We start from the raw sequence: 24,677 nt of genomic DNA, 5'->3' as shown, positions 1-24,677 counted from the left end.
TCAGGGGGTCTGTAGCTGAGGGCAGAGTTTTACAAGGACTTCTCACCACAGCGTACAACCTTTCAGGGAGGTTTAGGTTAGATATTAGGAAAAACTCTCTCACTAGGAGGGTGGTAAAGCAGTGGAACAAGTTACCTAGCAAGGTGGTAGAATATCCATTGTTGGAGGTTTTTAAGACCCAGCTAGACAGAGCTTTGGCTGGGATGATGTAGTTGGGGATGGTCCTGCTCTGGAGCAGGGTGTTGGACTAGATGACCTCCTGATGTCCCTTCCAACCCTAACTTTCTATAATTCTATGCTCCAAAGTACAGGCGAGTGCAATGATGGAAATCTGTCAATAAAAGCTACCTGCTCTCTAGAGTAAGAGGAACGAGAAGTCCCTGTGGGCTATCTTAATCTCAGGTGTCACTTGTTTTTCGAGCAACAGGTTGGAGAGGGAAGCTGAAGGCTTATCTCCAATAACTATCCTTAGCACAAGCAGCAGACAGTCATGAAAAAAAACCCAATAGCCTTTATTATGCTGCTCTGTACTAAGCATCATTTCCCATGATCTGAACAATTAAAATTAGTTTCAAGTTTTCAAATGCAGCCCTCCCATGAACAACCTACAACTGAATCCACTTGCATTGTCTTGTGGTGCATCCAAAAAGACTGAAATTGGATGCATCAGAGTTCTTTCAGGTCAGGTTTCAAGGCCAGGTGGCACTCACAGACTGCCCTCCTAGGGTGCAGGGACTGAACACATTTACTCCAGAGTAAACGTGGAGCAGGCATTTGGTGTAATCCTATACTTACTAAATCACTCCTGTCCGGAGTAAATTTACCTTACAGAAAGTGAGGAGTAACCTTACATTGATTCAAATTACAGGGGTAATAGTCATGGATCCACTCCTATAGTCAGCTCAGTACAAGCTGGCCCCCTGATATCTCGTGGTCAAGCTCTGTAATAGTACCTAACCTAGTGCAGTTAGGATTTCTTGGGGTGATATCTTTTATTGTAGAGGTGAGTGTAACATGGCACAGATAACAGGCCCTATTATGGTCCAGTGAGCCCCACTGGACCCAGCATGCGGGGAGACTCACCAAGAGGTGAAGGACTGGCAGCGCAGCAGAGAGAGCCGGCACGCCGACATCTGAGGCAGACATGGCAGCCTTCAGGCCCAATGCACAGGGGAGCCAGGTCATGGGAGTCCAAAGCCGTCTCCTACTAGCCAGGAGGAGCCTGGTTGGAAGATGAGACTGCACAGGCCCCAGAGAGTTTCCTCAAAGAGGGGAACATGAGCAAAGCAGAGCTTGGCAAGCTGTGTGGAGGCCCAGGACTAATGCAAGATGCTGGACTGGTGGGTTGAGATGGAGTTGAAGCTGGGTGTTGAGGGACGGAACTCCTTCATAAGAAAGACAACCAACAGAGCTACGGCAGAAGAGAAGGACTACCTGGGACCAGTAAGACGGGATCATAAAGGGTTCCTTTATGGGGACCCCATACTGGGTTAGGTGCTTGCCGCCAAGCCAAGGCATTTTTCCCCAGTGGACTTAAACAGGAAAGCAGCCCCACTGGACTTAATGTATTCTGGGGTGGGGGGGTCAAGAAGAGTCAATTAATTGCATACGAGTATGACTGTTAATTGATCAGCCTATTTAAGAAATTGATTAATTGGACCTAGGTAGACTTGATCTCCGTTCATCAAGAAGGGAATTGATGAACTGAATGAGAGACAAGATAACTGATTTGATGCAAGTAAGAAATGTATCACAGTGACACCAAGTGCTTATTAGAGATATTACGTATTAGAGATATAACAGAATCATTAAAATTTGATGACATGGTGAAGGACGCCAATCGGAGGCACAAACCAGTGATAAGTTGCAATGTGAATCAAACCAGGTAACCACAGTCAGTCGGTTACCAGGCATTGAAACTTCATCCCTGGGAGGGCAAGACCTGAAGCGGGTCACAAGTCGAAACCTATATTGGTGGGGAAGGACAGGATGTAGGGGAGGCAAAGAGCCCTGTGAAAGAAGATTATGACTCACCCTCCTCACTAGCAGCAACAACCACCTCTCCTCTCCTTATTCTCCTTCAGTTTAACTACAAGGTGTGGCAAGTGAGCATTAAGGGAGGTGAACAAGAGTGAAAGAGAGTGGCGATGGATGGATCTGTTATCATCATCGAGTATGAATCTCCCACAGTGACATAGAGTTAGACCAGCTTTTGAATGCAAGACATTCTTAATAATCTCTGAGCAGTTAGCTAGCTCAGGAAAACTGGTTACGCGCCTGGCTCTTGACCATGGAGTAAATGTACTATGGAGCAAAATCCAGTAGAATGCCTGATCTTGGGGTAAGGGGAGAAGGAGCAAAATCCAGGGTAAAATACTCCGTAGTGATTGTGTTATGTATCCATAGCTGTGGTATACCTTTGGATTTGTCTTACTTCTATACCTGGTCTTCATTAATAACCAGGGCAGTTGCTAAAATACAGCAATTATTACAACTTATTCACCCCAACCTTTCTATTTCTTTTATGAAATCTATGAAATATAAAATAGGGAAAACCACTGTTAAAGGACAAGTAGCACTTGTGCTTCAGTGCTGGCAGAAGAAGGCTTCTTATAGAACAGATGGCTCATATAATGCTCAGCAGGTTGTGTCTGACCTGAACACCTGAGCCTCAAGAGAACAACATTTCACTGAAGAATTTTTTTAATGTTTTGGCACTACTACAGCTGAATGTGTGGCTAGGTCATTGGGTAGTGTGACCAGGAATTTCAGATTATGAGGCATTTTGCAGAAAATAAAAGACAGGCAAGAGTGGACATTTCTTTTCCGGCTGCAAACCTCCCGGTTTAAGCTTCAAGCTCACAGGATCAGAGCCAATGTAATAAACTCTTGCTGAAGTTCCATGACCAAGGAACTGTAGGACTAGGCTTCTATATTATGCATGAATTCCCTCCTCCTACCCTGCAATTTAAACCTCATTTCCCCGCCCCAAAAATGTCAATTCAATAAAAACTAGTAAGCATGTTTTTTCAGCTAAATGAAAATTTGTGTTATATACACATATGTATATGGAGGGTTATGTACAGGGAGTCCCCAAAAGCTAGGCTAGTACCAGTAGATGCTCTGCTCTATAGTATAATGCTGATATTTTATTAGAACTGTTTTTGCCTTCTCACCCTCTGTCTCCTCTCTCTAGATGGCTTTCACTCAGCCTGTTATCTATGCTAGTTTTTACCTATTTTCCATTAGCTTTTGTTTGTTTTATGATTCAAAATATGATAATATAGCCAGATCTAAACTGCCTTCCTTTATTGGTAATCCCAGCTCTTTTGTCAAATAGGGCACTTCCTCTCCCTTTCTCCTTCCTTTAGCCAGCTTGGGGAACAGAAGACTGGACCTGAAGAGGAAAACAAGTTCAGCAGCAGAAGGAGGGGAAGGTAAAATCATTTAGCCACAGCTCCAGTGAGGACACAATACATGCTGGAACCTTGCTGAACGCTCTTGGAGAACTGCCCTTTTGCTGACATCACCTAGGACTGCTAAAAAGGCATGTTTTGAAACTGCTCAGTATTTTCTTGTTTTGCACAGCATTTGTTTGGTTCAGGAGAGCTACCGGACTCTCAGCTGTAAAGGGGCTTGTAGCTTTCCATGAGCAGAGATGGATAAAACTAGGGAGAAGTCACAGAATCACAGATAGGAAGCACTGGAAGGGACCTCAATGGTTCAGGTAGTCTGGCTCCTGCCCTGAGAAACTCCCAGCAGCTGGGCTGTATTTTTCCTCCCTGACCAATTCCTATTTTTCTTTGTTCCTTAAAATCATGGGGCACGATGGGTACCTGGGCATCCTGAACCAACCTCAGCCCATATTATTTCTTGGCTTTCCATAACGTGTCAGAAGAGATACTGGATTTGGCTGTAACCTGTTCATTTGCCAGCATCTCTCAGATTCTTGTCAGCGACAGGGAGAACAACTGTCCTTCAGCTGGCCTTTACCTAGATCCCCTGCTCAGCCTGGCACAGTCTTTGTGTTCATATAAAGCAGCAGGACCTTTCACCTGAGGCAATAACCCATCCTTCATTTATCAGCAGAGCAGAAAAGGAGCTCCTGTACTTTTGCTTTTCTCCTCTCGTGCCTCCCCTTTTGCTCAGCTTTGTCTGTCTACAATTGACTTGCTGAAATTCTCAGCTTTGTAAGTAAGATGACAAAGTTTTGATTGTAATGCAAGTTTCATTTCCACCATTATACAACAAACTTTTTTGTAACATGCAGTTTTTCCTGCATAGTTAGTAAATAAAATAGGAATGTTAATGTCATATGTGGTTACTAGACAATTAACAAAATCTGAACTGTAGCACCACTAAAAGGATGCAAAGTAACAGAGAAACAAAAGTGGGACAAGACATGAGAACGAGAGACCGTTAGTGGGTGGAAACTAAGAAAGTCAGGGTGGGAGCCTGTGGGAAAAAAAAAGAAAAAAAAACAGGTGAATACCATTGGGACTCTATAGGAGAGAGAGAATGTGGGAGTGAGGAGAGCTTACTGGAGGATTCACGAAAGGGTTAACACATTGCATGGACAGGGATCCAAAAATCTGAGCACAAGGCCAGAGATAATGAAATTCATGAGAGACAAAAGGAAGAGAAAATACTGATAAGAGAAATGCTGGGGGAAAAAAGTAAGAAGGTAACAATAAAAAATGAAAGAAGTTTATGAAGAAATGGAAGGAAAGAGGATAACAAGAATGAATACAAATGTTCTTTAAAGCCAGGAGAGTTTCTTTTTACTTTTTCACTTTGTACTGTATCTACACAGAAGAAAATAAAGGGGAGAAAGAGGAAGAGAGACTGTGTCCAATGTAAATTCCCATGGTTAAGGAGGGTACTGGGCAGGGAAGGGAGATCGAATGTAGGCGAAGAGGACAGCAAAGCATTTCAGAAAAACTACAGCCAGGAATGGCACAGGTGGTGAATGCTTCAGGATGTTCCTGACCCAAGAAAAGGTGGTTGTGTGGAATAGGGGGGCTCCAGGACTTGTCCCTGCACAGCCCTTCTGTTTCCATATTCACAGGCCCCCATACATCTAAATAACCATATTTTGCGTTGCACCTTCAATACTACAAATGGCTTTGAAAAAATCAAGCATAATTCATGTGCCTATCCCACATGGTTTCAGGGACAAAACATCGTGCTCCCCTCTCGATGCCATGTAGAACAATGCCATTCTAACAAGTGCAATAGCTCAGGCACTCCATACACACATTTCACAGGAATGGTTCCCAACAGGAAATGTCAAAACAAATGTTGCCACATGTGTATGGGCACTTATGGTTTTAGGGACTGTGTGGCTGTTAATCCAACTCTAGTTATTAATGGATCCAAGGTGATAAAATGGTCAATAAGGTCTAGCAAGAAGGGCTCCTTGTGTGTCTCTGGAGAGTGGGGGGAAGGGAATAGTAAGGTCCTACCTTTCACATATATTTCATGTGATGGCATCCTATACCACTTTCAAACTACAATCCAACGCCTGCTCATCCATACACACAATTGCTTTCCTAAGAGCCTCTATTCTCCAAGTTGTTGCTATCTGTCACCCCACATAATTGTCCTTCCCATTCCTTTGGACCAGGCTACAATAATCTCTTCAGGATAAAACAGGAATCCGGGATCCAGGCCACAGAAAAGATAGCAACAGCAACAATAATGCATTTTATTTTTCATCTAACCTGATTTCATTTTACAAGGCAAATCAGCTTAGATCCAAATAGAAGGATCATAAATTTGCCCTTGGCCCATTACATTCCCTAAATCTGTTTGCAGTTACTGCAGGTCAACTGTCAATAATAACACCCTTCAGGAAGAGAAAGAAATGAGGGCAAATTCTCCAGCTACTTTTACCATCACCGTAAGATGTACCTAGATGAGGGTCTCATTCAGCTATGTTTTAGGTCATTGGAATACCTTTTCTTAAGACATGGACCCATGGATAAAGTGACAAACTTTTTGTCTGTCCCATCCACAGCATGATTAACTAGAAATGAGCATGACTGGTACATAAGCTATGTCTAGATATTCCCCACCACCACCCAAATGCCTTCATTCCATTGCAGAAGCTATCTCCCTGATACCAGACTGCATAATTCCACCCATGGTTGGCAAGAAAAAGACCCAGATCAGGCAACCTAATATATATTCATATTAGAGCGTTTATAAGAATATTTTCTAGAAGCGTTTTTATTTTCCACAAAATGGAAAATGTAAAAGATTTTTAAAAATATCTAATTTTTAAACTACATATTTAAACAGAGAAGTTAATAAGTATCATATACTTTAGCTTTCTTCGTTACTGAACTTTCCAGACAGTATAGTTTGGTGGATGGCAAAAATACTAAAAATCTTAAAATTTCAGCCAGAAATGTTAAGGGTGTTATTGTGAATGACAAAAATACAAACACACTGAAATATAACAGATTCAATCCTAAAAAGGTTGTATTTACATAATTATATCATTGTTTTGCCAATATCCACATTTATCTCATCAACATACTGTAGTTCACCCAGCCTATAAGCTATTATTTTCTTTATGCTGAACATATAAACTCTGTCACTGATTTTTATAAAATGAAGGTGGGAGTCCTTGAGATAGCTGGCAATTAGTACTGCACTCAAACAACATTTCTGTTTGTTTGTTTTGCTTTTGCACAGCTGTTTTTAGATAGGATTTTAGGAACATAAACAAAAGTTGTCTGCTTTCTACAGATGGAACAGGCATTTCCTTCACTTCCCCTTCTCTTTAACAGATCAAACACATCATCTACATAATGCATGCGGTCATCACCAGCCTCAAAAGCCAAACCCTTAAGACCATTTTCAATTCCAGTGCTTCCTCGGAGCACCACTGAACTGATAAATTTATTCCTTTTTGGGGAAAACAAAATGGATAGTATCAAACATATATAGTTCTGGTGCAGATCAGCATATTTATTTGGTTTAAACATACTGTATATCAGATTTCTTCTCTTTAAAATTAGAAATACTGTTAGTAACTGATCTCATAAATCAAAATAAATGCATAGAGAATTTTTGATTCTCTGATACAACTGTTCAGCTTTTATTTTTGTTCTATATTTGCAGCTCCTCTCACTGTGCCAAAGACAAATAACATTAGAACAACTTCATATGATTAAACAAGAATAAAGAAAAACATAACCTTTAGTCTCATCTGGAATTATCAAGCGACTTGAGTCAAAACATGTTTTCTATTATAAGAATATGGAATAGGTTAAGATATAAATAGTATGAAGTTTTATTAACCACAGTTTGCAGTTTAAATCCTAAGCCATATGTTTACACCTGTAACAAGTTTTTACTACAAAATAAGAACAAAGAACATCAGACAAACAAGAATGATGCCCCAAATTTTGCACCCAGCACTACTCCCATGGCCTACCTATAGGAAGAATGATTGATGGAACAATAAAATAGTGGATCTGCCAGTCCGCCTCCTCATTCCCCTGCAAAAGGGAATCTCTCCAAATTGCACAAATGGGTTTCTGGCATGTGCCTATGTACATGATACACAACTGGTCTGGTTCTATGATGGGTTGAACCTTCTACTCCAAAAAAGGCAGCGTCATAAGTATATGCGGTAACGGACACCTCAAGATATTAGTCATATCCTAAAGTATCCGTATCTTAACGTATATTTTTCCTATTATGTGAATATTTTCTCCTTCAAGGGTATCTTTATACAGAATTATAAATTCAGAGATAGTCTAGTAACCAAACTGTCACAATAGGCAGGTAATATAGTTACATGGTCTAAGCACCCTGTTTAATTTTCCCATAAATACAGGGGAAAATGAACCAATAGCTGCCTACAATTCACAATTGCTTTAAACTATCCATCATTTTACTAAATTTGTGCTCAGCCTTCTGTTCAAGACTCTCTCTGCTTGGCCACACAGTTATGATGTTCTCTTGAGTGTCAATTAAGACAGGTTTCACTGTATACATAGTGAACTATGGTTGTAGATCCAAGAAGAAAGGTATTTTTAAGAAATAGTGTACTTTAAAACCCTGAATCCCTTGAATCCTTCCTGAAAGAAGTTTAGGGAGGTGATGATACAACCAAAAAAAAAAAATCCGTCAACAGATAGACTGCAGTTTATGTGGCTGGGCATAAAATTGCTTACATAGCTGAAATAAATCAAAGATCTCGATAACAATTAGGTACAGAGTGAAGGAGAAAACCATTCACCTAACATACCCTCTTGGTCAGTTCAGTCATTCAAACTGGATGTTAAGCTTCACTCACACTTGAATTGTTCCGAGGCTTAAAGTTTCAATTCTGAATATGAAAAAAAAAAAACTTAGGTTCCAGTATCATGAAGTATCTTATAACGCCTTGTTGCCTTCTGATTCTTGCAAACATCTTGTTTATGCCAAGTCAGGTTATTTTTACCCCAGATCTAATGCACATCCAAGAAAAGATATATGTAATGCTCTTATTTTCAGGAGTCTGATTGCTGTTCTTTGACTCCAGATTAGAACACCATCTAACGCGGTGAGATCAGGTCCTCGAATGTCTGTGGCAGGCTCTTGTAAAAGCTCAGGAGTTGGATCAGTTTTCTTCTTCCACAAAAAGAGGATGATGAAAATTCTCTTCAAGCCTCATATGCCTTATGAAATCTGGCCCGCCAGCTCCTGTATCATCCTGGAGGAAAGTATTATATAGAAAATAGAAGTGAAGACAGCTGAAAGCAAGGAATTCAGGTCCTGTTCAAAGTGAAGAGAGCAATAGGGAAGGCTGCTAAGGAAAGCTAAAGCAAAATTCTGATCAATTAAAGCAATGTCCAGATTAAAGACAGTTTTTCTTTACAACCTAACTAGTGTTATAAAGAACTTGATACACACTAGATCCACCTCAACAAGGTGGTTTATAATTTCTTTTGAAGAGGTGGCTGGAAGTCATTAAACTTATTTTGCCTCCGATGCTATCCCAGAGATTAAGGGAATTTATGAATTCACATAAGCTTCTATGTTTACAAAGGAAGGCTGATTTATGACCATGGAGGACACAGCCATGAGTATTTTTTCATCTGTCATTGCATTAAGGAACTCCATCTATGCCTGATGCCAGCAAAGACTTAGGAAATGGAGGTAAATAGCCAAACTACTGCAGATTAACTGACTAAAAGCAGGGCCAATTGAAAAAAAAGAGCAAAACTATTGAGGAATTGGAACCTGGAAACATTCTGTAAAAGGTGGAACAAGAATAAAAGTAGGAATTAGGAGACAAAAAAAATGGACCTAAGCCCCATCCTTATGTCAGCATTTAGCGGAAACTCAATGAAGCCAACGGGAGTTTTGCCTGAGAACTTCAGATTTGGACTATTTAAGACTTGTGACTTCCAAACTCAGTCCCAGGCCAGCAGAGACCATGTGTTGCTGTTAACTAACTCCATCTGGTTGACTGAGGAGCTGCACTGACATGCTCTGGGGCAAGCTGTTGGCAGTTCACAACAAGAAAGACAGGCCAGACTAAAGAGATGCCTTGTAAGAGGAAATAAAGAATTTGTCTCTCTCTGAACAATGCTGTTAAAGTCAGTGTTTCATAGCAGGAGGGTGGATCTACTTTTGTACAGAAAATGTTTCTGAGAAATTCCAAATGACAGGCTTCATATTTCTTAGTCTAGAAAACAAGAGTTGGTGAATTTCAGAGTGGGTGGAGCATACTCATGTACTTGGATATTTAGGCTAAAATATTTTCTTTGAGAGAAAATTTGATATAAAGTTAAAATGTGATTAGCGTAATTAAAAAAAATGTTGCTTTTAACAGTAGATGGATCTGAATTCTTTGAAAGCTCTTAAAAATTATACCATTTAGTGTGCTGGTACAGTAACAAGAGCTATACGATTACAAAGAACATCAATTATATTTGTCCAAAATATAGATATAAATTCAATAGAAACACAAAAGCACTCTATTAAAATAACTTTAATGAGATCTCTATCCAAATATACTTTGAAACCCACATCTTTAACAAGTTGTTTTTTGCCAGGTGATTTATTCAAGATTTATATATTCTTTTATGTAGAGCTAAAATCAAGGATGATTTTTCCCCCTTAAACTTCTAGCCACCTTCTGAACAGTGCGAGTTTTATGGGATAAATGGTATAGTATATCAAGAGAGACATGGATGAAAGAGCACAGGTACATTTACTATCTTTCATCACAGTTTGATTAAATGCAGCTACTCCTCAAGGTCAGCTTCTCTACAATTGCATAAATAATTGGCATCTTCTAGATAGCTCATTCATAAAAAATAGTAGAGTTCATGTAATTGAAAACAAACCCAGAATATTAAAGGTTTCCTTTATATACTTTGCTGAAATCTCAATCAAATTTCAAATGACAAGCTAGAAAATAACTGGATTATTACATTTTTTGTGCAGATTTCAAAGTAGGTATAGAATCTGAATGTACACTTTGTTTTCTAAAAGACAAAACAATAAAACATCTTTTTCCAGGAGAAATAAGGGTGGGGGGACATCTAACTATGAATTCTGGCTTAAAGCCCCAGTTAATTCAAAACTCTTAGCCAAAACAAACAAACAAACAAACAAAAAGACGACGAGGAGGAATATCACTATGAAGAGGCATCTTACCTTACATGTTTTGGTGAACTCCTTTTCTAGAAGAGTCTAGCAGGTATTTTAACACAAAATTATGTTTAGCTATGCTTATCTTTACATTTTCTTAAACCTAAATTACTTTTGCTTTCCTTAAGAAGCTCTTAGACAAAATATGTGGGCTAAAAAAGCAGCAGCTTCCCTGGACAAGTGATTTCATGAATACTCAGCAGCTTTGCTTAACTGTATGAAAGTTAAAACTGAGTAAGGAAGGCATTTTTCCTATCCCGGAAATCAGTATAACCAAAATCAATGCTGAGCTAATGAGAAATGCTTCTTCCATGTGTTCTGTTTGGCAAGCACTGCAAGTCATATCAAGGAAACACGTGATGTTTATAAATACAATATGGCTCATGTTGTCATAACCTCTCAATGACAAAAAGAGCATTAGAAAAAGCAGACAGCAAAACGGCAGGAAAGATGAGATTTGTATTGTTTAGAAGTTCTTTATCAGATAGACATGCATAGGCTTTTTTCCTAAGGAAAATAAAGTTTTATAGTAGTGGGATCAGGCTTAGCTGCAGGCTTAGCATTTATATTTATTTACACAATTCATCATTCAAATATTTATTTCTCAGTTTTAGGAATTACATTCTAAGACTAAAAAAAATTACAAATGATAGATAATGTTGGCAGCATTTTCAGTTTACCATCCCTGCTTAATAACTTGAATATTCTTCTCTTAAAACACAATCCAGTGAAACACAGCTAAGAATCTAAAAGCCTGAATGCATTTTTACTGGTATACGAGAAACTCAAAAATATCTTGCATTTATTATCTCTGTACCACAGACTAGCACTGAATTTCAAAGTTGTTTTATGCCATAGGGTGTTTGTTTGTTTATTTTAAGAAGCATCACGTGTCTCACCAATGACATGACTGCATTGCTTGCTGTTGTGGAGAATACGGGAACATTGAGAAGCACTCCCTGCCCATTTGGGCTTAAGAGTGCATGCCAAAACCCAGAAATTAGACAGCATCATCAATTTAGTATGGCCCAGAGTGCACACCAAACAGCATGTGCAAATCAACAGCTCTGGGTACAGGGAACATACACTGCTTAATATACAGGTGAAGGGTAAGCAAGCAAGATGGGACTGCATCTTGTTACTGCTCTCAGGCTCACTACAGAGACAATAAAGACATGTTTTAAGTAAAAAAACAGAGCACTAAAGTGCTAGCGACTCAAAGTATTTACTAGCAGGATACTTCTGGGAGGATGGAAAGTCAGAACTATGTATTTCAGTATACAAAGACTCCATACAATTATTTGCTACAACAGTTTACCAGATTTACCAAACTGACCAAGTATCTGTATCGTGTCACTGAACAAAGTATTTTAACTAAAATAATTTCCTCTTTTCTTGCCCAGACATCCAATAGCCTGTTATTCTTACTCTCTGGACATAGCCCCTGCATAAGTGAAGACTTTAACTCTTAACCCCTTGTGATTCATTAATGACTGAGCTTTCCCTATTATTCTTTTCTCACTCAGAGAAATAGGTTCTGAAAAGGGGTACTTCAGTGTGTATACAACATAAAAACCAGTCCCTCCTACACCCAGCTTTCCTCAGCAGAACAGTGGTTTGATGAGATTTGGTATAAACTATAATCTTTATAATGCTCACACAAGTTACAGGTCATATAATTTTCACACAGGTTAAAGAGCTAAGCAACAACACAGTGCAGCTGCACCACTATGAAAATATGAAGTCACTTAAACTGTGGGTTAGATCTTTTTCATGTACTAGACGTGGAAATAGATTTAGGTGCTCAAGTGTCATTCTATTCCACTCTCCTCCAGTCTCTGAAAAGCCAAGAATACATCTACTTTTGTAACAACCTTACCCAGAGGCATAGCAAGCTCCTTCAGCAACCCAGGTGGGGCAGGGAGGTACCAATGGAGAGTGGTAGCAGAAGGGGAGAGAAGGGGAGTGACATCTAATCTGCCTTGGCTCTCTCCACCTGGATGGCAGCTGCTACCACTACAGATGTTGCTGTGGCAGTACGGATTCAGGCTGCTGTAGCTGAAGACCAGGCTTGCAGCACTCCCACAGCACTGGCTCTCAGAATGCCTCCCCTGGTGCCCCATTCACTCCCCTCCACCCCGAGATACACTGCTGGGTGCAGGGATGCGCTTGCTGTAGCAGATTCTCGGGAGGGGTGGAGGGGGAGCTTGCCATTGCACTTGCCTCTCCCAGCCCTCCCCCTAAGATACACTGCTGGGTGTAGGGTTCTTCCTACCTGGCTACTATGGCTGGACAGAGGATGGCTGCATCTGCTGTGGCAAACACTTTGGAGAGCGTGGGGGGCAGGATGTCATTTTGGTAGCCCTCTAAGTTGATGCATAAGGCTCATGTCCTACTCACTCCCGCTAGTTTTACTACTGATCTTACCCATCAGATGAAGCTACAACAAAGCAGCAAGGAGGAGGAACACACATGTGCCTTTTGTATGAACAGTTTTTCAGGGACTCAAGCAAGATAGAACAGAATCACACTTAGGCACCCAAGTCTGCTTTTGTGCCTACAGGCAGAACAGAATTTGGCCCCATATGTCCGCAGGCCAGCCGTCATGTTGCTAGTACAGGCATCATAGTCAAAGAAAGGATTCCAACCACAAAGTCTGCCAGTATTCCCGAAACAAACTATTATGAGAACCCCTTACCAGTACTACACGTGCATTAATGCGCCTTTTCTAACGCACATTAAATTTAGTACCTGCAGTGTGAGGTACTAAATTAATGCTTATTAGGCTGTACTAATGTGCAGTAGCGCATCTGCAAGCTTTTTTAGTGATGCTTAATGTACAGTAGGTATTACTGCACGTTAGCGTAATGTCATGCTTTTTTATGTGATGCTTTAATGTGCAATAAAATAGTCTACTGCACATTAAAGCACATATGTAGATGTGCCCACTGTGTACGGAGGTCTTTTATTCCACTCCACTACACACACATGAAACAGGGAAAGGAGAGTGATCAGTGGTAGGTTTGAAGGCACCATGTACCATGAGCAGAAGAAAATAATAACAAATCTACTTCCTAACACCCACACAAGGTGCAGACACCCAACACACAAATGTCAGCATAACTTACCATTATGTCCAGAGCAGATGAGCAGATTTCTAGAGGTAGCCGCATGCAGTGGGGGCTATTACAGGGCTTCACACCCTAGTATCAGGGAACTAGTTACTGTCTGTTTGCACTGAGCAAACAGCCACCCAGGGCTGCAAATCACCAGAATGGATGAAAAGATCCATATAAACAGCTCAACATAGGAACCAACTGGAGTGCACAGCAGCAAATGCTTCACCGGTTCTAGAAAACCCAGGAATTAAATTACATGCTCTTTGGCACCATCTACAGGCAACACATCATTTACATATATACAAGCAGGGTACACCTGTAGCAGAGTTAGGATGGGATAGGAGAAAAAAGCCAAGCCTTCCTCTGGTAAACCTGACAACAATTTTTCCTATATTGGAGCTGCCGTAGGTATTAAATACACAAAGCCCTAATTCTATGGCAGAATGGCTAACAAAACCAGTGTGCTTTTAATCATCACAATAACATAAGTCATACTGAAACCTAAAATAATGGTGTGAAAAAAAAAATCCATGTTATTTGCATTTCAGTTCTCCGACTAAAAAGTACCTTGGAGCAAGAAAAAGTATTTTAGAACAGAGAATTAAAAAATATTACTGAGAAACGTCACAGACTTGGGCAAAATAGAAAAAGGTAAGTCAATGTGCATATTGCAGGGAGTACATATTCCCCCCCCCCCCCATGAAAAATCAACCACAAGTTGGGAAAATAACCAAAAAGGAGAGAAAAGAAGAAAAGTAAAGCTTTGGTGTGAGACTCTCCCACAGGCTGTATTCGTTCACAACATGCAGAAATATCAGGCAGATATCAGATGCCTAGTAATTAAATAGACAGCACACAATATCAGTAACTCTCCTTCGCAGAAATCTTAAGCTTTCAATTGAGAGGTGTCCTTCAATTATTCCTACAGCTGGAAACAAAGCAAGAGAAACCACGACCTTATAAGACCTATCTTGTATAAACAGAAAACATTATATGACATATTTAAAAGGAAAAATTTCCTTTAAAATTCCAGGTGAGCTATATTATTCTACCTGCAACCCATTCGGGAAATATAGGTAGTAGAAAAGAAATGAAAATAGTAAGTGAAGATGTTGAAGCTGAGTGATTACACAGAAAGACTAAAACATAGAGAGAGACCCTTTATTTCTCTTTGGCAGACAAGGTTCTTTGGGTAAATGTGGTATCTTTTATTAGACCAACTGAATAGTTGGAAAATATGGTCTTGGCAAGCTTTCGGGCATAAAAAAATTGGGGTGTTTGTTTCCAAAAGTTTGCAAAGCACAATTTTTTTCCAACTATTTAGCTGGTCTAATAAAAGATACCACATTTACCCAAAGAACCTTGTTTGTCTATGTCCTTAGATCAACATGGCTACAACCAACAACACTATACTTTTCTTTCACATTCAGATGGTTTTTGTCGATATGGATAATACTTCAAGCATTACTGCCAGTCTTTATGTAGGCTTCACATCCATCTAGTAGTTAAAACAGGTGTTAGAAGGGACAGTTAGCATTCTTTTTTAGATTACTTTATGCTATGTGGCAATTATTATAAATCACACAAATAGAAGCCTGAACACATCAAACCCAAGTTCCAAAAGGGCAGGGAAGCCAAACAGCAGAAATATATATAGAGGCACCAAACCTTCCCAAACCTGAGTGAAAACAAAATTCCAGTAACCTCATAAACATGGACACAAACTATATTTACATTATATTACAGCATAAACAGGACAAGATCTGCCTGCACCTGGTGTTGATTTATATTTTTAAAGTCATCTTTTAAAAATGGAAAATTAAGATGTACTGAAACAAGATACCCCTAACACTTCTCACTATGGGTACAGCAGTATTTGCTCCTGACTAACTCTAGCACTATTACATATTAGGCTGAGTGCATAACTTTATCTAAGCCTAAATTTAACCATTAAAAGGGATTGGAGGGATTGCAATTATGTTCTCCCCTGCCAGAGAGGACAGCTCATGAGACAATAGATTTAAACTGCAGGAAAAGGGATTTAAATCTCAGAAAAAACCTTCCTAACTCTAAAAACAGTTGGACATAGGAACAAGCTGTCCACAAAAGTTGTGAAGCCTTGTTCAATGGAGGGGTTCAAGAGGCTAGACACATATTAGACTAGGATGGTGTAAGAGTAGCCCTGTATGCGTGCTAATGCTGGACTAGATGGGGCTTGAGGTCTCTTCCAGCTCTATATTTCTATGATGCATTTCCTATCAACTAAGTTTTCGTGTATCCTGCTGCTACCCTTTCTTCAGATGGCTATGGAATTCATGCATCCTCCTTCACCTGCTTTTATGGTCTTGTACTCTTGAACCACAAAAACCTATAAAAGTGCAAGTTCTTTGTTTTGCAAGCTTCTCCTCAGTTCCCCATGAAATGTCCTGAACTCTGACTTGATGGACACTCTCTTGAACTGAAAAGGTAGTTGAATCACTATCCAAAGTTAGAACAGACTGGAAAATAACTATTCTTGGCAGACATGTAGCTGTTAAAATGCCACCTCTGATATGATCAACTCAACTGCTGAAACTTCCTTAGCCTGACGAAGGGTTTTTGAACCCGAAAGCTTGCTTAATAACTATTCTCCAACTATTTGGGTTGGTCTAATAAAAGATATCAAATTCACCCAAGGAACCTTGTCTGCCTACGTCCTTAGACCAACACGGCTACAACCTAAACCCCTGCACCTCTGATATGACACACCTCCATTGAATTGAATCAGAGCATGGAGCACAACAATAAAAATGCAGAGGGAGACACCTTCTTTCTGAATTACGTCTTCCTGGCAGCAGAGGAGAGAAATTTAGCCACAATCAACCTGTGCTATGAATTCTATACTTTAATGTGATCTGTACAAATTATAAACAATGTCCATGCAGCAGTAACATCAGTATTCAAAATAACAACTTTATCAGGCAGGAAATCTCTCATGCAGGGCCACAGTAATAATCTAGATTGCTGCCAGTCTGAATTTATATGCCCGTTAGCCACATGTCTGAATGCCAGTCCAGAATGTAAACAAAACAGATAGTATGGAAAAACAGGATTTAAACCTAGCTCTGTAATGTCAATACAATACTATTATTGCAATACTTGGCATTAGTGCATGTACTCGTAATTGCCCTGCATGTAGCTATTAGATAGACCTGAGAGAGACTTCCCATCGGTGCTACACGGGAGTTGATCAGACTTAAGGATACCCAGAACCATACGTAAGACATTTAGCAGTTTATCATATGAGCCACTAAAAGAATTTCTATCCAATCTATACAAAAGAATTCCTACCCAGTCTTCTTAGAGTGCAGCTAGGTAAATAATCGTGTTGTGACCTAATCTAAGAGTAGAAGAGGCGGGTGAAAATACTGTGAGTAAGCAAACAAACCACTGCTGCGATTGTACTGAAATAACAATTGCAGTTACAATTACAGAATTGCTTAACTGTTATAAAAAACAAAGAATGGTGACACACAAAAATGAGATTAGGAAACCACAAAACAGATAAAGAAGTATCAATTAGTATTTTCACATTAATTTTTCAGAACATGTGACATCCATTTTGGAATAAGTCCAAAAGCTAAGCACCATGTTGTGGCAACTGAATGCTGTTTTGTCTTTTTAAGTTTAATATGATTCATATATATGAATCACACACACACACACACACACACACACACACACACGAAAAACACAAATTGAATAACCTCTATTGGCAACTTCCTATGAAACAGTTTCCTATCATAAGTAAAAAAAAAAGTTTATGCTATTTTCAAAACAACACAGCAATTTGCAGAGTGATAGCAATTCATTTGTATTTTGGGTCTGACATTTCCAGAAACCAGGAGCTACAACTGGGCAGTTGTAAATGGCATTATGGGTTGTACTGCAGCTAGAGTCTAATTAAACCATTCTTTACCTTCTTGAATGGGAGCTGGGGTGGCATGGGCACTAAGGGCACTTTTATACACACTCTAAGTGTAGATCTAATTAAAGTGCCACAGTGTCTTGTGTATCAGTGTCCCTGTAATTCAAAATGGTGGCAGGGGAATCTTGAACTAAAGCTCATTTGATGAGCTTTTGTTCAAGTGGCCCCACCCCCATTTTGGAACATGGGGATGCTGATACATGACATGCAGGAGGCTGCTGGAACACCATAATTACTATGCTCCAGCAGACTTGATTAATCACTCATGTACAGGCACCCTATGATGCACAGTTGGCAGCCCAGAGGTCGCAAGTTTGAGGCCATAGCAGAAGCACTCATGGCATGGCCTGCCAGATTCCAACAAATCTGTGAATTCTGCTAAATACCTTGTCGCAAGGACATGGAAAAGGAAGGACTTTATTGAACATAAAAAGTTGTGGCCCACTCATGAAATGAAAACCTTGATCAAGCAAATTGTGTTTTAAAATAAATTACTTAAGATGTGAATAAAGGAGGAATTGGAGAGCTATTACTCAAAGTAAGTACAAACTAAAAAAAATCAGAATGAATTAAGAAATGGGTTAACAGGTACTCACCCTTATATCTCCATTCATAGCTCTTGTTGTGTGATTAAATGCATGTGCAGGATCTTTGTTGTAAACTTTAAGGAAAGATCGGTCCTGAATATTCCTGGAATCAAAAATACCAAGAACAATAAATGAAAGCAGCTTTATTTTAGCTATTTGCTTCCCCTAAGGATTCAGGTAACAGACATCAACCAGTATCACATTAACGCTGAACCTGACCAATGAAAAAAAACACTAAAGGTATAAAGGAAGACAAACATAAATAACAATAAAAGTTGACTTCCATTCATTTTCCCATGGAAAACAACATTCTTTCAATACAACTCCATATCCATAAAAATCAGGTCACCCTAAGTTTCTTTCAAGATTCTGGGCATCGACTGAAAACACTTTCAATATTTACAATGCAAGTTAATATTTAAATATTTCATTGCACAAGCTACTCCAGCATTTGGATTTCTGCTATTCTAAATGACCACACATGTGAAGAGTAAAAAACACTCTTCTGCTGTTCAAATTATTCTTGAGGAAATTCTAACTTATAGTTTATTCATAAAAAATGAAGAAATCCCATAAAGACTAAGAAGTCGGCAGCAAATGAAAGCCCTCCACAAGCCTGCAGTCCTCCAAAGCTATTATAAAGCTTAAAAGAAAAAACAACAACTACAATACAAAAGAAACCAAAGCACAGCTTTGATGAGAGCTACTATAACATTTTCATGTAACATATTAGAAAAAAAAATACCAGTTTTTTAAAATCAGCCAAAAAAGCTTTGTTATTCCTGCATTTCATTTTAAACTGATACATTCAGGGAACAATCAGATGACTGATATTCTACTTTTAGTTTCAAAACCTACCTTGCAATAATTGTATAGATTAGAAATTTGCACTGAGACTTGCTGATTTCTGTTTCAACATTAATCAACAACAAAGACTGAAATCTAAACTCACTTATGTCCCTTCAAAACTGTGATTCCTTTTATTTCACAGTAGTGATTTCAAGAGAATTTGCACATGAGACTGAATTCCTTCCCTCCAGGTACAGCTACAAGTTCAGTGAATTGATCTTAATCATTGGGATTATCATTTAAAAAAAAATGAAGTACAGGATTCTTGGGCAGGTCTAAATTCTTTCTTTTAAGGTCATATTAGTCAGTGATTGCTTTGACTCAGTAACTAGTCAGAACCTGCACTGCTGCTGCAGACTTCAAGTTATCTATTAAAAAAACCCCAACATAGTTTATGAGACAGATCAGTCCCATCTGTTTTAAAAATGTAGGGTTAATGAAAAGTTTAGTGCTGATATGAGTTAACTACACAGAGAATGCACAGGAAAATAAATACCCCAAAGCAAATCCAAGTCCTTAGTTTATTTATGACAAAACTGGTTTCCATCTTCCCAATCTGAAATTTTAGGTAATGTCAAGATCCAAAAAGGTGATTTGTTTATGCTGAACTAGTGAATAACTTGGAAACAATGTTTACTCTTTGTAGAATTAAATACCGGGAGAGCTCAGTTCATCTGTTAAAATAAGGACACTTCCCGCTCAGAAATCTGTACAGTTAATCCCAACAACAGTATTCAGCTCTCCATAAGACTATGGGTCTATTCCCATTTAATGCCAGGAAAGCTCTTACCTTTCTGTTCACTTTTAGCTCAGAAATCCCAGCCTCCCATTTTTTCCCTCACTCTTCAAAGAGTGAGGTTGCAAGGATGTACCTCAGTTAATCCTAACCTGTTTTTTAAATATTTTCCAAAAATATCTTGGTGACGTATGATAATTTATGATTAAAAAACAAGCACTATGAGGCAAAACAGTAAAATATTATGTGTATGATTCTCTAACATGAATTGTACTTCACATCATATCTCAGTTCTAACACACTTCCCTGATACCAGGGCATAGTACCATGTCATTGCCATTCCCATGACAGGAGCCTAAGCTGCCTTATGTGTCGGTAGCTGCATTGGGCATGGAACTGGGGAGCTACACCTCTGCCAGGACACATTTATGTATGTTCTAATTTATTATTATTATTTACTCATATAATTGCAGTGTCCAGAAGCCCTATTTATGAACCAGGGCCCCACTATGCTAAGTAATATAAAAACACAGAATAAAAGCAACATCTGCCCCTAGGATCTTATAGTCTTAGCTTCTGGAGGAGCGAAGGGTGGATAGATACAGACATTCAAAATGCCTAAGCCTGGATTGATTCGATCTCTGCAGGTTAGTCTAGCCTAACTGGGCTGAATCAATTTGTTACTGCACAGACATCCCAAAAATGCAGGCACATGCCTGCAGTGGCTCCAGCTGGGGGATGCTAGAGCAGCTCTCCCTTCCCTTCTACAGAGCTGAGCGGAGGGGGGCCTGGCCAGGCCCTGTCAGGATGCTCTTAATAGGGAGGGGTTTTCCCCCCGCCCCCTGACCAGGCCAGCAGGAAACTGATAACACAGTGTTTATCATCCCATTAAGAAAACACAGAGGGACATTATGAGCTACCTGTTGATTCTGCCTTTGTTTTGTCTGCCACATCATTGACCGTAGCCAGCATGTGGTCGGCTTGCTAATGATGAGAAACGTCACTGTTAAGCAGAGGAGATGGGGCAAGCCCTCCTTAGCAGGGAGCGGGGAGGGAAGGGGTGGAGGAGGGGGAACCCAGGCAGACGCCTGCAGTCTCTGCCGAGCTCCAGTCAGGGAGCAGAGGGGAGAGGCCAGCTCTGCTGTGGAGCAGAGAGCCCCACTCAGCGCAGACTGAATGCTGGGATGCTGGTTGAACTTAAACCAGGAAGGGGTCTGTGACAGACATTGCATAAACCGGTTTGACCCAAATCAGTTAAGTCTGATGCTGCATTCAACCAGGTTTATCTCAAATCAGTTTCAGCTGTTTTCAAACTGGTTTATATGCACCAAATGTATGTTCTGTTACAGGTTTAAACTAGTTTCTGATCACTTAAACCGGTTTATGTGTAATGTTCCTATCCTCTGGAACACATGGGAAAACGGAGATGATATCAATTATCAAAGGCAGTAGTCAGGGCAGACCAGCCACTGTAAGTAATGTCATGTTTAACAAAGGAATTTGAAGGAGAATAAGGGGGCCTCTCAATGTTTGCACAGAGCATGAGGAGAAGCCTAGGAAATAACAAGAAGGCACCAGTTTGGAAATGTAATGAACGTACAATGAAGGTTGGCATCAGGGATAAATCAGTGCTGAACTCTTGTAATGTAGATGATAGTCAGGGAGAAGGAATAGGCTGTGACATTAGCATAATGATGAGTGAATGGGACACAAGCCCCAGGCACTGCCAAAAGGGGGGCACTAGAAAGGAGCAAGGGAGATATCTCACTGTTTTGTCCCCCATCTCTCCCTTTCCACACACCCTCCCGGCAGCTGCTTCAGTTCTGGCAGCAAGAAAGATATAGAAATGGCAGCTGTGTGCAATGCAGGAGAAACAGCCAAAGGTTGGGGAAAAGGAAAACTGCTTAATACTAGTAGTTTTTTGGCTGCTCAGCATGCATGTCACCAGCAAAAAAAAAAAAAGGTGACATCTCCCCCAGCAGCACCAAGCCTCCAGCCCTCCTTCTGCATCAGATATTGCTGGTCTGTCCTGTCCAATACCAGAACCAAAGCAGGGAAGGTACAGGGTGCCAGGGTGAAGGGGGGAAGGGTGGGGAAGAGGTGGAGCATTGTTTAGTTAACACTGCTGGGTTGTGAAGGGCCTTGAAAACAAAGAACAACAATGTAATGGTTAATGCAATAGAAGAGGGGGCTAGTGGAGGAGATATAAAGATTATGGAGTTCTGAGATTTGGCTAGGAACAGGGCTGAGAATGGATGAGAATTCATCAGCACCGATGACCTGGATGTCCTAGAAGGCCTAGTAATACTGCAGAAGAGGGAGCTCACAGGCGTTTCTGAAAGAAATCAGGAGATGGTTTCAGTAGGTTGAATGAAGACAATGAGGGGTTGCAGAAACATATCTGAGGTTGCAGAAACCAGCTGAGGAGTCTGCTGAGTTAGCAGCACAGCAACTAAAATCAATACAGATAAATGTAGGATACTGTGGGGAGAGGAAGGGAGTGAGCAAACTGAAGTGGTAAAAAGAGAGGAAAACTGAATGGGGAAGAACTCACTGGACAATGGAGGACAGCAAAGGAAGCCAGGTACAAGTGTTGTACACAAGGGCTAGGGACAGACATTCAAAAAACCAGAGACCGAATTGATTCAATCTTTGCAGGTTAGACTAACCTGCCTAGGGTGAACCGATTTGTAACAGCACAGACATTCCTTGTGGACTGAGGAAATGCGGGCACATACCTGCAGTTTCTCAGGCCAGGAGCTGCAGGGCACTAGAGCATGCCCTCAGCTCCAGGGAAGCTGTGCTGGGGGTGTGTGAGCAGCCCAGGCAGTAGCTTTGGCTGAACTGGCCAGAGAGAGGTTTAATTCCACCCTCCTTGAACCACTGGCAGGGACCCGAGCCAGGTCTGCCAAGCACTCCCCCCTCACTGCTGCAGCAGGAGGCTGGCATGTCCCCTGAGGCAGAGGGGGCAGGGAAGGGGGTTATTTTCCCCTCTACCCTCACTATCCTGGGGAACCACAGCCAGGTCTGCCTTCCCTGGCCGCCACCGCTCACTCCCCACTTGGGGTAAGCAGTGGAATAAACCCCCTGCTACCCCCTCCACCGGGTACCGGAGGGAGGGGGAATAACCCTGTCCCTGTCCAAGGGGACCTGCTGGCTGGTGTCTGGCCATGCCCCTACCTGGCTCCTGCATCAGTGAGGGGGCAGGGCCCTTGATGGGGGCAGCTGCCCCATCATAATGTCGGGGAGTGCAAGACTCTTCCCAGAGCGGTTTCCACTGTAGAGCAGGCAGAGCTGTGGCAGACTGCACACAGAAGCACTGGGCCTTGGAGGGGGCCAGAACCATCCAAGCTACCACTGCCGCAGTCCGCAGCAGCTTTCCTCACCCCGCAGCAGGGCCCCCCACCAGGAAGGAGCTCACCTCAGGGAAACCATGACAGGGGCTACTGCCCCCATAATGGTCACTCCTCCCTTGCTGCTCCAGTGGCTAGGCAGGGGTGGGGTAGATGCCAGCCAGCAGGCCCCTTAGGTGGGAGGCAGGGAGTGGGGTTATTCCCTGCTTCATTAGTTAAGTCCAATACAACATTCAACCAGGTTTATCTCAAACCAATTTTGGCAATTTTGAAACTGGTTTATGTGCACTGAATGTCTGTTCTTCTACAGGTTTAAACCAGTTTCTGATCAGTTAAACCAGTTTATGTGTAATGTTCATCCCTAACCAAGAGGAGCAAGAGTGGGAAGGAGGAGAAGGGATGGATGTGAAATAGCAAGAATAGGAGAGAAGCCAGAACTGGCACCACAGGACGAACCGAGGCAGATAATGTGAGGGAACAGGAGGCCACTGCTGGAGAAGGGAGCGACAGACACAATGCCCATCTCTTACTGTATGTACGTAAGCCACTGTCCAGTATTAAAGACCCATTTTTTCCTCTTTTTCCTTCATTTTATTCCATGCTCTTCTTCTGTTTTTATGCCTGTTCTACTATTTATCACATAATTCCTTGCGAGCAGGCTGATATAAATTCATACCACACATCCTTCTACTATTTTATACACTGTAAGAAATCTGCAGCAGACCAGAGAGCTGTAACTGTGCTGCACATTTAGGCCATTTGAAACTTCGGTTGTGGGATTAAGATTCTGATCATTTACTCCAGAAACATGGGCTCCAATCACTGTCAGAAATGCAGACCTTAAGAAAAATGGATGAACAGTTTGAATTTTCTCTAACAGATGACAGAGAAAGCACGCGTGTACACATACACATACACATACACAAGAGAGGTCATTACAATATTATTTGCATCATTTATATTGGTCAAGCTGAGAACTAGCGGGGAGAGCTGACTACAGGCATTCAGTTCCTCAGTCTTGAAGGAAATCAGATCAACAGGGAGTTATACTTAGACTTCTGCCACTGGTGTAAAACCTGGAATACATTTTAATCCTGTAGAAGAACAGGAACATTTTAATCCTTGGAGAAGGCAGCACTGCCACCCCTAAATCATCATTGATGCCTTTACCTTACCGGAAGCAACCTGTCGCTTTGCAAATCATTTATTTTATGCTTAATATTTTAAGTATTTGTATTTCAGTTAACCTAAGGGGTTAAGCTGTGGCCCTGGGCTCCCAGTCCAGGTGCTGCTTCCCACATCGCTGTAGCAGAACCAGCTGCTGCTGCTGTTATTGTTGTCAGTCTCTGGTATCCCACTGCCTCACCCAGCTCCTAGTTCCTTCCCCTGCCCCTGTGGGTTGGG

At 40.9% G+C, this 24,677-nt stretch overlaps 1 protein-coding gene across 12 annotated transcripts in view; it reads right to left on the bottom strand.

Annotated features, from left to right (window-relative positions):
• The window catches only part of KIAA1217 (KIAA1217 ortholog), a 279,741-nt gene that overhangs the window by 94,350 nt on the left and 160,714 nt on the right, over nucleotides 1–24,677 (bottom strand). For 11 of the 12 annotated variants that reach the window (XR_002093624.2, XM_006258396.4, XM_014608974.3 and 8 more), the window contains one exon: nucleotides 18,345–18,438. Coding sequence is in view for 10 of the 12 variants with exons in the window: in XM_006258396.4 (XP_006258458.2) it covers nucleotides 18,345–18,438 (94 nt within the window). In the remaining 2 variants the exon portion in view is untranslated. Of the gene's footprint in view, nucleotides 1–10,668; nucleotides 10,915–18,344; nucleotides 18,439–24,677 lie in introns of those variants that run through there. The other variant, XM_014608982.3, reaches the window with a different exon arrangement.

This window comes from Alligator mississippiensis, chromosome 5 (assembly GCF_030867095.1).
Source record: "Alligator mississippiensis isolate rAllMis1 chromosome 5, rAllMis1, whole genome shotgun sequence".
NCBI classification, from domain to species: Eukaryota; Metazoa; Chordata; order Crocodylia; family Alligatoridae; genus Alligator; species Alligator mississippiensis.
The sequence above is the reverse complement of the archived record's forward strand: the minus strand, read 5'-3'. Positions and strand labels throughout refer to the sequence as shown.